This window comes from Pagrus pagrus (genome assembly GCF_965226575.1).
Source record: "Pagrus pagrus genome assembly, chromosome: 21".
Classification (NCBI taxonomy): Eukaryota; Metazoa; Chordata; class Actinopteri; order Spariformes; family Sparidae; genus Pagrus; species Pagrus pagrus.
The window spans coordinates 15225522-15239055 of NC_140208.1; the positions used below are offsets into that span (position 1 = coordinate 15225522).

General features: G+C 38.8%; 2 protein-coding genes across 2 annotated transcripts; one reads left to right on the plus strand and one right to left on the minus strand.

Annotated features, from left to right (window-relative positions):
* Positions 1-32: 32 nt before the first annotated feature.
* ube2ib (ubiquitin-conjugating enzyme E2Ib) lies at positions 33-6694 on the plus strand. The gene is made up of 7 exons (XM_084342861.1): positions 33-186; positions 1922-2000; positions 2139-2222; positions 2573-2645; positions 3500-3609; positions 5091-5170; positions 5905-6694. Exons 2-7 carry the CDS (start codon positions 1935-1937, stop codon positions 5966-5968), a joined length of 477 nt encoding a protein of 158 aa, XP_084198987.1. The 5' UTR covers positions 33-186; positions 1922-1934; the 3' UTR covers positions 5969-6694.
* LOC311250803 (interleukin-21 receptor) lies at positions 6420-12048 on the minus strand. The gene is made up of 8 exons (XM_084342860.1): positions 11852-12048; positions 10519-10660; positions 10217-10419; positions 9967-10121; positions 8416-8602; positions 8223-8325; positions 8055-8133; positions 6420-7523 (listed from the first exon to the last, which is right to left on the minus strand). The coding sequence occupies exons 1-8, from the start codon at positions 11979-11981 to the stop codon at positions 7062-7064; spliced, it is 1461 nt and encodes a 486-aa protein (XP_084198986.1). The 5' UTR covers positions 11982-12048; the 3' UTR covers positions 6420-7061.
* Positions 12049-13534: the final 1486 nt, after the last annotated feature.

Here is a 13534-nt window from a genome sequence, read left to right on the forward strand (position 1 = left end):
TCCTGTGAGTGTTTCAGCAAAACCGGAAGTAAAGCTCGGATGATTGTTTCGCTTCACTGTTTCTGTGTCTGGCTTGAGTCGGAGCGGGTGGTTTTTCAGGAGGGAAACTTTGCAAGGTTCAACAGGATTTGAGCACGATTAATACATTTCGCTTATTTACCAGAGCCAGTGCAGCCATACTGAAAGGTAGGAGCACGCCTTTATGAAGGAACATGTCAATTTTGTCACGTATTATGAAATTTTACCCGCTTCAGTTTGCGCCATTTTCGCTAGTTTGGTAATGCACAAATGTGCGCCTTTTAGCTCTGGCGTTCTTTGTCCCTATTCTTTAATGGATTATGATATGGTTTATTTCTGTAGAATATTTCACATCCCTGTTTGTCAATCCAGAGAAGACGTTATTAAGCGTTTGAAGGAAGGTGTGATCACTTCTCGCTCATCCAAAATTGTGTCCAAATCAAGTGCAATTGCGCATTTTTGTGCTGCATCAGGCCGTGTCAGACGCTAACAGCGCCAGCGCCTGTGAAGGTACAGCACGATTCTGGCGCACATGAGTTAGCTTATCAAGCTAGCCGGCTAGCTTCGGCTTGCTAATCAAATAGCTTCGATAGTCAGTTTGTTGACCCTTACGTTGACAGCAAGTTTACGGTAGAGCTTCACGAACATGTAACAGATAAAACGTCAATGTTTTCATATCCCGGGACGCTTAAGTTTAACACCAGGCGACACCGAAGAGTAGCAGAAGCATTTTATGTAGACATGTATCACCACCGGCTAATGTTAACTCGGCTAGCCCCCTTAGCATACTAAACATTTCGATTAAAACAAGACTTTTGACACGTTCCTGTAACATTAGGGCTGGTTAAAACAGCTTAAACTTAAGCTGGCCAGATAATGTAGAGTGCAACTCCACCGTTATAAAGTTTGTAAATACTGCGTGGGCAGTTACCAGTCTGTGCTCGTAGCTACTGTTTTGTTGATTTGCCTCGTTTTCATTAATTCCTAACCGTCGTTGCCATAGAGAACATTAGACATTCTAATGGAGGGTCTTAATTAGAGCTCCTAATTAGCTCTGACGCGGACTGCAAACACCGAAGGTAATTGCCACTTTTCTAAAAGATAAGCTTGTTAAAGTGAAGAATCTATCATGTGTAGGTTGGTTAGTATATAACCATTATGGTATTTAGGTTATTTAACTCATCAATACACCTTAACCCACAGAGGAGGGACTTATTAATACACGTGTGTATTAATTCGTTTTAGTGTCTACATAAGCAACTGTAGCTGGTCTTTGTAGCCGCAGTGTTAGTTTGCAACTTTTCTAATATTATTGTTTTAGACCAGGAGCTTACCTGTCACTCTTAGCAATGATATTCCCACTAGAATCACACAATCAACCCCTTGTGTCTGAAAAGCTCTCCATATCTCAGAAAAAGTTGAAAGTGTGCCAAAATAATGCCTCTCTACAATAACATGAAAGCATGCTCCCTCTCATGCTGCAGTACCACTGTTTAGTCCACTTTGCAGCCATTGTTTTTGTTATCTATTGATCTGACTTTTTTCCCATTAATCAGTTGGTTTATAAAGTGTTTGAAAAAAAAGAAATATATCCACCCTACAGCCCAAAAAAACATTTTTAAACTGTATGTTTTGTCTGACCAACATTCCAAAACCTAAAGATGCTTTATTTACAGTGATACAACAATACTTATCAAATTCTTAGATTGTCTTGTCCTTGTCTTTTTTGCTTTATAAATGACTAATCATTTGAGCTCTGCAACAATGCATGATTATTACAACGTCAGTTCAAGTTTTCAAGACAGTGCTCTCCTCCACAAACTCCTTGTATCCACTCTGCCAAGTTGGACCAGATGCTGCGCATGGTTTAATGTAATTGACTTGACACTCTCGTTCATTGCAGGAGTCCCCGAATCATGTCAGGCATTGCATTGAGCCGGCTTGCCCAGGAGCGCAAGGCATGGCGGAAGGACCATCCTTTTGTAAGTAATGTCTTCTGAGATGCACCTGCTCTGGCTCTCACCAAGAGGGTTTATTTAAGCTTTTATGACATAGTCAAGTCCTCTTGTACAGACTGATGTTCTAACTGTTACTGTTTGTTCTCCTGTTCAATTCTTCAGGGATTTGTTGCTGTACCAACAAAAAATCCAGATGGAACCATGAATCTAATGAATTGGGAATGTGCTATTCCTGGCAAGAAAGGGGTAATGTTGAGTTTATAGTCCATTTGCATAAAATACATCTTTTGTTTTACATAGCAACCACTGCTAATTAGAACCTAATGAGCTATATAAGGCATTAACATTGCTGTACTTGGTGTGCAAGATGGTTTTTAAATAAGTTGTATTACGAAACACAACTTTAGAGGTATGTCCTTCATTACCTATGGTGCTAATATGGGTAGTGAATACCAACTAGAGCACTCAGGTGAATTATGGTATCAAGGCTGTCAACAAGGTTGTTACGGTTGTCAACAAGATTGTCAGGGTCATTTTTGGTGGGAATTTGTGAATATGATATGGCTTTCTATTAAGAAGCTGATGTTTCTCCTCAGACTCCGTGGGAAGGCGGCCTGTTCAAACTGCGCATGTTGTTCAAGGATGACTATCCTTCTTCACCTCCAAAATGTGAGTTACTGTTTTCTGACCCATGTTAGGATAAACACAACTGTTATTGCGATTGCTACACACAGTTATTTTGCTGTAGCAGATGATTGTAGAAAACTATCTGCAACTTTTCAGTCAGTAGATGGACTTAAGTATACATAACAGAGAAATGCTTGGTCTGGAATGTGAAGTCTGGTGCACACGACAGAACATGTCATCCCACTGGTTATTATAATCAGTTGGATAACCTGTGTTGTCCTCCTTACTGCAGTAGCAAACACAGGCTTCATCATCAATATTTGAAGGCTTATTTATAATTTTGAAACACTTCAAGGTGGATGAAGCTGATCCCACTACTATATACATCTCCTTGGGGGCTTGATATATACTCATTGTAAGCAGTCATTTAAATTGAATCCATTCATTGCTGTTCATAAGTTATAATTTGGATGTTAGTTGGTGGCCCAAACTCCAGTAGGTGCTCTCACACACACACACATCATTTTACAGCATTTTATAGCATTTGCAAGTAATGACTTGAGAGCTGACACGGTCTGGTGATATACCTGCTGTGACAATACTGGCCTATTGTGTGAACCATGTCATTACATTACCCCTGTGGGTCAGTCACAATGTCAGGGCACTGTGATGTACGGTGTTACTAATATCCAGCAACAGGGGTTGTGTTGTCTGAATGTCACATTAAAATAACATTAAGCTGTAGTTTGTGTGAGCAACAGAAGCTGCCTCCTTTAGTGAAGCAGTTCTGTCAGCGTACACTGTGAAAAAGCCTCGTGACATTTGTGGAGTTTGTTCATCTTGTCTGACATTTGTAATGGATCTGAAACTCAAGTGCCCTCATGTGTTTGTTTCAGGTAAATTTGAGCCTCCGCTCTTTCATCCAAACGTGTATCCATCAGGCACAGTATGCCTATCTATTCTAGAGGAGGACAAGGACTGGAGACCAGCCATCACAATAAAGCAGGTATGAACTGCCAAGCACACCTCATTTACATTGCAGGGCTTTGGATTTTTTTAGTTTCATACTGTTCCTCTTATTTTGTATCAGTAAGTGGCAACATCAATGTGAGCATTTGCCGTTGTTTTTTTTTGTTTTTTTAACTAAGAAGAAAAGATGTTTTTGATTTAAATTTTGTCCTTTAACCAGTTCATAGTGGTCCAAGCCTGAAGGGGGCCACGCATACAAATATCCCATATCAAATATCAGTTTGCGTCACTTCTGACGTGTTTGCTTGGTTTCATCAGTGTTCATCATCCTTGGCCCCTCAACAACAACTTCCTCTTAAAATGTGAAACAGAACTTCAAAACTCAAAATCTTCACTAGACATCATGAGTTTTCCATCACTCCATTAGCTCCACAAAAGTTTGCATTACAATAGTGCATTTGCACAGGACAGTAGTTGAGCTCTAATAATCTCTACAAAAACAAAGGTTCCTTCCTTAAAGGACGTTGTTCAGGCTCTGATTAAACCAGAATGCTGTAATTGACTGGATAAATTTAATTTAGCCTAATGTTTTAAGACAAGTACAGTACATCTTATAAAAGACAAACCCAAATTAATATATACACTTAGTGACCATAAACTTGCTATTGAAACTGTTGGCTATTAGAGAAAATGGCTATAATTGAAAACCTTTCTAATAGATATGGGAGGAAAAAAACTACAATTTAGTTGAGTTTAACTTGAATTAACAAGAATGAATAGAAGGCGTTTAAGTAAAAAACTCTTCTATTAGCATGCTCAATCAAGCTACACTCCACATGGTAACAGCCAGCCAGTATAAACAAGCAATACATGTCAACAAGTTATAAAGTGTACTTTGCTTGAGACTACTTTCTGCTTGTTTACTAAAATAAAAAATAAAAAATAACTCCAGCAACACTGTATAATCAAGTTTTATTGTAAGCCTGTAGTACCTTTGCTCAGACACACACTACAGTAGTGTTAACAGTAGAGGGGGCTGCACATGTGATTGTAAAATGCACTGTGCATGCAGAGGGTTGTAATAACATCGAATTCCTATTTAAGGTGATGCTGGTATATTATCTTTATATGTGATGTAGTGAAGCCAAGTGTTGCTTTTTTACCTGCATTTCCCACCAAATAAGTTCACTATTAAAAGGGAGCACATTTCTAAATTTGAAATTGTGCAAAATTTCTCAAATTTAATTCCCCCTGACTGACTGACTTTCTATCAACCCTCAACCCTCGACTTTTCTATCAGGGGAGCTTCAGCCTATCCCACACCACACAACCAAACAACCACATCCAGCTCCTCTTCACATTCTCCATCTGCAGCAGCAGGTTGCACGTGGGAGGGTCTAACTCAGTTTTGCCAACTGACTTGGAACTTTAGTGACTGACATAGAAGCTGCCAGGAAATGCAAAACAAATGAATTGATTGTTTTATCAATTAGGCTGATTATTTCATTTATCTCACAGATCTTATTAGGTATCCAGGAACTCCTAAATGAACCAAATATCCAGGATCCAGCCCAAGCAGAGGCTTACACAATCTTCTGGTGAGTGACAACAAATTTCATCTTTTCAACGATGACACTCAAATGCTAAATTGATTGAAGTGACACATCTGTTTTAAAAAAGGCAAATGTAATGAGAAGTCGGTTATTGATCTCATGAACCATGCCAAATCTGTTTGTTGGATGAAACTCATGACTTATGCGTGCATTGTAATACCATAGACATGTTAAGGCACTGTATTTATACCATAGGAATGGAGTAATTATTTAATTCTCTTGACTAATGCACCTATGTGTCAACTCTGTGCCAAACAATAAATTCAGCAAACTGCATTAACTAAGATTTTCTTCAACTTGCAGGTCTCATTTTATCATTAGTTTAACCACTGAAGTAAATTGATTTTTATTTGACTGAAATAGTTTTTCCTCCTTAACTTTGCTAACCACCAGTCCTGTTGGCAAAGCAGTTCATGTGACTGTAAGACCAGAATGATTATTGATTAATTGGACAGACTTGTAGAAATCTTAGAACATACACCAGAGTGTATACCTGAAGTATAAATCAAGGTAGAAGGACATCTTTGGATTTTTCTGTCTGTGGGTGTGTGTGCACACGTGTGTAAATCTGACAGAAGAGACATTTGATTCCTACATTTTTGCCATATAGGTGAAAAACAATTTAATTCTCTTTCCTCTTGTTGCTGGTATGAGTATGTGATCAGAGCACCATGATAACTGCTTTCTTCTCCTTTTTTTTTTTTTTTACCCCTTTTCAGCCAAGACAGAACAGAATATGAAAAAAGAGTTCGAGCACAAGCCAAAAAGTTCTCCCCCTCGTAAGGGCGGAGACTCTCCGCTGCGGCAGAAGGAATGGGTTTAACAAGAATCACCTCCCCGCTCAGTCTCTCAATGAATGTGCTCCTCTCACATCAGGACTTGCTTAAAGACTTCTATTTAAACTCCACACATTCTGTGCCATCCGATCTCCTTTGACCTATCATTTTTTGTTCTTAATTGCCAGTTTGGCGCATAATGCTGGGAGGGGATGGGTGCTTCAGCACCCTGGTCATTTCTTTTTAAACATTAATTGTCTTATGAGGTGCAAGGGACACAGCTCGGTACCAGTTTCATCAACTCCATGCAAGCTGGCTGTCATCAATGTCCAAGGAAGAAAATGTCTTTGTTTTATTTTGTTCTTTCACAGGCTCTATTCCTTTATGTTTCCCCCTTTATTTTCCATAAATTTAATGTAAAATTAGCTTATTTCATTGTCAGTATTTCAACTGCTGTATAATGAATGGCACTTTTATACTGTTGTATCTCACTAGTGTCTCTAGATGGCTCTGTCTAATTCTCTTTCCCAGGTTTTCTATTCAGCATGCTGTAATATATGGTAGAATCTGCTGCCTTGGCTGTCTTTTTGTTATTCAGAGTGTTTGCTATGGAATAAATAAAAATGGCCATGATGACTGAGGCAGGTAGGCTTACTTCTGTATCAGACTTTAAGGTTATATGGTGCTTTGTTCATGTATGTGTTGGCGTAAATAAAACTTTCTAGAAAACGTTTGCATTTCCTTTATTCAATGAGTAAAATACATGCAAAGTTCAACTTTGTCTTTAAGATTTCAGACAGATTGTTCAGTCATTAAAAAAATCAGTCGGCACATGTTTGTCTTGAAACCTTTTTGAGAACTTTTACAATTCGTTAATACTTCTACATTTAATGCAAGCAAAAGGTTATGCAGTTTATTATCTACATTATATGTGTTTTACAAATAAAGTTGCTCTAAGTATCAAAGAAAATACATTGTGCTGTAGGAACAAAAGTAAAGGGTATTATCTTTGGCTTCAAGCAGCGGCAGTGTTGTTTTGAAGCATTATACTGTATAGTGAACTTGTAGGCCCAACATTAAACTGTCGCAAATACATCAGCTTATGCTTCAGTGACAGCATCCACTCTGACCATCTCTGTCGTGCAGGATTTAGTTGACAGGCTCCCATGGCGCTCTGCTGTGACTGGACTATTCTGCTGGAAGGCGCTCAGGGTGCAGTACTCGTTGCAGTAAAACAGCGGATCCCTCTCCAGGGACAGCCAGCAACCTGAGTCGCCTTCAGCAGGGCTCCCTGGCCGTGAACTGAGGGCCAGACTCTTGAGCGAGCTCCCTGGAGCTGACAGTGGAGCCATGGTGCTGACAGCATACGGGATGCCCAGGAGAGAGGTGTCACAGCCGGGGTCGATTATGTTGCTGTAGGGGCTGCCCTGCATGAAGTGGTGGTGAAACTGGGGCTCGCACTCTTCCTCCTTGATAACCTCACACTTGGTCAGCGTGTTGATTTGGAGCGTTTCCTCTGCTTTCATCATGTCTGCTGTGTTTTCTTGTATGACCACCCAGCTCTGTATACACAGTCATGTTTAGGGACATTCACTTGAGATAATTCTGAAACATTCACATTCACAGATGGCAGTGACTGATGTTCATCTGATGTGTGCACCTGCACATTCATGAGCTATGGACTCATGAATGTATATGAATGTATATATATATATATATATTTTTTTTTTTTACTTAAACCTTGTGTTTCATTGTACAATGGCATTTGTACAGGGAAATGCAATTACTTAAAAAAAAATAATAATGAAAGGTTAAAGGAACAGTTTACTGAGAAATGAAAATTCAGTCTTATATCTACTCTCCCACCACTTTTGTGGACCACAAACTTCACCCAAATTTTCATCTGCATGAAGTTGAGTTGACCGAATTTTCATTTTTGGGTGGACTCATCCTTTAACTTGAATTTTTTGTATACATTTTTTAAAATTATTCATTAAAATGAATTGTTTCCCTGGCACAAAGTGAGTAATAAATAACTAATAGAATTTCACAGTTGGTGCATCTCTAGCATTTCATTAACAGGCTGCACTTACCTTAAAATCTCCCTGGCAGTCACTGTACAGGGTGCTGAAATAGGGTGCTGGAGTCGGGATGAAGGCATTTCGTCTCCATCTGTAAGAGTGAGGAATATAAAGGTAATATCTAGCATTTGTCAACTGTGGTATTACATTTACTGAGGAGAAAAAAAAGTTGGACCTTACTTTTTAATTGGAGCATAGCACAGAAATAAGACGACTGTCACCACCACACACAAGGGGATGATCACCCTCCCCAGTCCAAAACCAAATGTGTTTGGTGGGCGAGCTGCAAGGATATACAGTTAAAATACACATTTCAGGATAGGTAGATAAAAATGTTTTGTTTTTTAAAAATTTGCTGTATCTACTTTCTCACCTGACTCGCCAGTCACAGCTGACCCCATCTTCCAGTGAACCTCAGAGGACCAGTCACTCCACTGCCCCTTGTAGGAAGCCTGACTGGGACTGGACCGCACTCTGGCAGCGTACTCAGTGTCCGGCTCAAAGTTTTCCTCATCCACAGAAAAACTCTTGCTGTTTGAGTTAATTACATGTGAAATCACCTGAATGAAACAAACAGGGTAGCATGTAATGAAACTAGAAACTAAAATGGAGATTCCATTTGGAAGCTCATTAGTGCTCAATCAACAAATCAACTTATGTGTTCACCGATAATATGACAGAACGACTGTTCAAACTGAGAAGAGCAAAAGATTAAATTAACAATTTACTAGAAAGAAATTGTTGCTTTATGGACTGTCAACTGATTTTTGGTCAATTGATTACATGCATTTTTCCCCCCTGAGAAATGTTCTCCAGTACAATGACAACTTAGGCAAGTCCTACTTTATGACCTTATCTTGAGTATCTTTCTGAAGAGGGGTCCTGTGTCAAAATTTAGCTTTAGAGGCACGTTCAGTGTGGACAAACAGCAACCTCTATCCCCTAAATATAAAATATTAAATAGTTTATGTTTTTTTTGTGTGATGTAGCTAAAAAGAACTCAAACTCAATAACCTGGTGTTATTAAATGATAAGTGAACCTTGCAGCCTTATAACAGGTTAATCTGGTCGCTCTCATTGGGACACTGGACTGAAAGAGAGCTATCATTGTGTTCTTAGTTAAACTAAGTAGTTAAAAGTCTTTTCTTGCTTTGGCAGAGCCCAAATGTCTGCGGTGGAAAAAGACCTATGGGTCAAATAAAGTCACAGTTTCAACCACAGACTGTCGCCACACTGAGCTGACGGCCACAGTGGCTACCGATGAAGTCGCTGTGGTGGTTTCTCATTTTTAAAAAATGTCTTAGCAGCTCAGAGCAGTCGCAGTCACAAGAAGAAACACAGAAAAAGGAAAATTACTAATTATTAACAGCAGTTTAGGTCAAAATGGCAACTGTGTGAAAAAACAAAAAAACACACCGGTAATTATGAGATCATTCAAAGTATCATTATTTTCGTATCATTTCGTTGACTGGTTGGTTTGTCACCAGGATTACACAAAAACTACTGAACAGATTTCTACTAAACTTGGATGGAGAATGGGTCTCAGCCCAGAATAGGCCTGATTTACTTTTCAGGTGAATCCAGATAAATGGATGGATCAAGGAATTTTTTCTCACTTTCTTTAACATCACGAAATAGACATTTTTTTTTGTTGGAACTTTAATCCCACTTTAATCTAAGTGATTTCAGTCATCTTTATATTATCAATCTGTACGTTTCTCTGTTTTATCCTCTAAACATGGTCAGTTTGCCAATAGATTTTACTGCCCCAAACAGGTCTCAAATGAATGAATTAATTTTTTTTTCAGACATTAATATGTCCATATCAGTACAAAAATAATAAAGTTTCACAAAACACGTGTTATTCTCTTATCCCCGCCAAGAAAGAGTCCCCCCTTCATGCTCATTTATAATTGAACCTTACATTTTGTCTTTCTCCCCTTGTGTAGTAACGGAGCTGAAATGTCAGCCCGTCAACCAGCCCAGTAAAAACATATTCCTCATAGGTACTCATCCAGGTGAAGTTGTATTGACTTGCGTTGTGGCTCACTGTGAGGCAGCACGGTGCGTTCAGTTTAACTGGTGAGAGGACACATAAAGAGGCAGAAGTGTATTTTATCTGAATATATATGAATATGTTCAGTGTGATGAGAACAGACCAGTGTCTTCCTTACTGTTTTTCTCAATCTCATATTCTTCATCCAGCACCTCACAGGTTTCAGACTCATTATTTCGGGAGTGGCAAAGTGAGATTATATAGATGTCTGAATCCGAAAATGTCTCTAGATAAATGTTGTCACCAGGCATCGCAGTTGATTTGTTGGCTGAACAGAAGTAATCCCCATCGGTCTTCGTCAGCATACACTGAAACTTCCTTCTGCACAAAGAGGAGAGGAGAAACTCTAATGAAACACACTGTCAACAATACATTTAATGTTTTTCGTGATTAATAAGTGCCAGTAAAAAAGAGCCTCACAGGTCATAAGTGTCTGTAAAGGTGAGCCAGTAGGAGCCGTCGCTCTCTGAGGTGTTTTCTGATGGTGCGATGCTCAGGGAGCAGTTGATGGTGAACACATAATTGTTCAAACAGTGAAGATTGTGGTTCACACCTTGAAGGACTAAAAAGGCAATGTTTTAATTAGACTGTCAGAAGTCAAAACAGAGATGTTACCAAAGTGTCAGTTTTTAAGAGGCCGTTATGCACAGATGTAAACCTGATCTCTTTTGTGGGTGAATTATCTTTTAGTATTTGTAGGTTTTTCTTTCAGGTTTATAGGTCTGCCGGACTGAAACATCGACTGTCGACATGGAAATTGGTTTTGTTTTTTTGACCCAATAGATACATTTGGTTGTGGTAATAATTTTGTGAAATGGGTTAAAGTCATATCTAATGACCCTCAAGCTACAGTTGGGTTAAGATCAAGGTACTCTTCTTCTGCCACCTGACGCCCTCTACGCACAGCTACAGGTTGGAGAAGTATTTCATAAAATATCTCTGTATGCTGATAATGTGCCAATGTTTTTATCTAATCTTGAGACAACTCTCAGTAGGATAATCAACACGTTAACTAGATTTTCTGGATATACGATTGACTTAACAAATCAGTTAAACATCACAACCAAATTACTTGTCGTCCAGTCGTTTCATCAGTTGTACAAAGCCAATTTTGTTTAATTATTTGGTAAAATGAGGCAAGATTTAGTGCATTGGGCCTCACTTCCTGTTTCTTGGTTAAGACAGAGAGCCCTTATAGACATGAATGTGTGACCCAGATTTCTCTGTGCCATTGTTATTATTATATATTTTGCCAAATATCAAAGAATACCAGCAATGTGCTCTCTTGAGGTTTGTATCTGAATGTGTAGAGAACGAAAATTCCTCTGTTTGGCTGGACATTGAATCAACATTGTTGAAATGTAGATTTCAAGATGAATTTTAGATAATTGTGCCAATCCGATGACATTCAATGTTATGACGGACGAACTTCCACATTTTCCCCAATAATTAACTATCTTTTAATTGTTAAATGAAAAAACCAAATTAACATCTATGAGTGACTAACCAGCATCTAAAACTGCATGCATATTGGTTTGTTGTAAAATGAAAAACCTTAATTAACACATTGTCATATGTTTTCTAGGCCTTCAATAAGCTATCAACTAGCGATTTCCCGTTATAATGTGAAAGTTACACAAACCTTTCCCCAAAAACAAAGGTATTGGTGAGCATTTTTAGATTTTTTTTCTGGGGACAGACAGTGATTTTCTATCACATTTCAAAAAACTAAAAATGCTGGTCGATCAGCTACCTGTGGTAGGATTTCCGTGCAGACAGAAGGATGTGTTGGTAGATGCAAGCAGGAACACGGTCAGCTGCAGTAGCATCAGCATTGGCCTCGGCAGAGAGCACCAGTCCATCACACCAGACGGTCCAGACATCAGCTCAGCCCAGAGAAATGTCAATTAAGACATGCTGTCCTGAAGCTCTCGTAAAAAGCTGTCTTCACTGTAGACTGAAGGAGGGAGGCTCTCAGTCAGTCTTTTCACACTGATCGCTATCACTCATGTCAGTAGTGGGAGAGGATGTGCTTTTTTAAGAGAGCGGTTGTAAATGGAAAGTGTGTGAAAGGGGGTAAGGCTTGAGTCTCACGTCACAAATCAACAAATAAAATTCATAAAATTGTGTTTAATTTTTCTCACTGTCAGTTGTCAGTCTGTTTTAATTGCTTTAGAAAACCAATTAAAGTACAAAACCTGGAGGTCTCTGAGTCTCTTAATGTTTTGCTCTTCATAGTTAACTAAAGGTGCAACTAAACGATTTTTTAGTGTTCTTGAAGTGTCTTCACTTCCGGTAACCTACTAAATACACAAAGTTGCCAGATATTCATGTCAAAACAAAACTGTGGTCAGATAATATTGATTGAAAAGTTGATAAGACACCAAATGTACACATGAAATGGTAATATTTGTCACACAATACTGCACTAACTTCTGTCTCAAGCTCCGCTCACAAAACTTGTCCCAAAAATCCACCTGGACTGTTTGTACTGTTAAGTGCATTGTGTAGCTCCTGTCCTCTAATCCATTATCAAATACATTATAAATCATGTTTAACCAAATATCCAATGATATTTGTTTTAAGTTGATGTGTTTGCCTTATGTCTTACGTTCATTTTTACGCTGAAGAAGTCACAGTAGAGCCTAAAGTCTGTTTACAATTAAAGGTTGCAAGTTAATCAGTGTGCTCTGGTCCCTTTTCCCCCATTTAAATAGACCTAATTCGCATGAAATGCAACACCATTAAACATATAGTATTGTAAAGAAGATCTTAAGTTCCAGGTGGAGCAACCTGAAATTGAAATATATCAATTATTGTGCAACTTACAAAAGTGTTGTGCAATGTGTTGGGTGTTGTCAGGAGATCAGCTGAACGTAGTTGTGTGTTGTGGTGATTCTGTAGGAGATATGAGCTGTCTTCCTCTAAGTTGATTTTGTTGATTTAGAGTCTGTAAAACACACTAAGTTGCACAGTAGTAGTGTGTCTGTGTCTTGCTGTGTTAGGTCGCAGCAGGGCGTGAAGTACAATAATCTGCCGTAGATCAAGCGGAAGTCATCGTTGGCGAGCTGGCAGCTTTGATCAGCTGGGCTGGCATGCATACTGTACATTTTGCTGTTTGTGTGTTGCAGCAAGTATAAGCAAAGGTTAAAAGTTAAGAAGGTGATTTTCTCTATAATTCATGTAGACTTGAACAGGAAACAACTAAACAGCACATTACCACACAGGCTTCAGTTTAATTTGGGTTATTCTTTTTGCTAACAAAAATATCTATGCATGTCTGATCGTCTGACTTCACCACAGAGCATAAGGGAGGCCTATTTTTATTTGGAGAGGTCTTGAAAACATTCTGTCCCCCTGTGTGAAGCACTGTGAACGTGCGTCAGATCAGCAAAGAAGCTCTCTTGAAACAAGTGTTTTCAAATCTTTATATTTC

What these genes read in the sequence shown, in the direction of transcription:
- ube2ib (XM_084342861.1), top strand. Translation starts at nt 1,935, where the DNA reads ATGTCAGGCATTGCATTGAGCCGGCTTGCCCAGGAGCGCAAGGCATGG. An exon ending in TCCTTCTTCACCTCCAAAAT is followed by an intron (nt 2,646 to 3,499) that starts GTGAGTTACTGT and finishes TGTTTGTTTCAG; the next exon opens with GTAAATTTGAGCCTCCGCTC. An exon ending in GAGGCTTACACAATCTTCTG is followed by an intron (nt 5,171 to 5,904) that starts GTGAGTGACAAC and finishes ACCCCTTTTCAG; the next exon opens with CCAAGACAGAACAGAATATG.
- LOC311250803 (XM_084342860.1), bottom strand. Translation starts at nt 11,981, where the DNA reads ATGTCTGGACCGTCTGGTGTGATGGACTGGTGCTCTCTGCCGAGGCCA. An exon ending in ATATGAGATTGAGAAAAACA is followed by an intron (nt 10,122 to 10,216) that starts GTAAGGAAGACA and finishes TCCTCTCACCAG; the next exon opens with TTAAACTGAACGCACCGTGC. An exon ending in CAAGGGGAGAAAGACAAAAT is followed by an intron (nt 8,603 to 9,966) that starts GTAAGGTTCAAT and finishes TGTTTCATTCAG; the next exon opens with GTGATTTCACATGTAATTAA.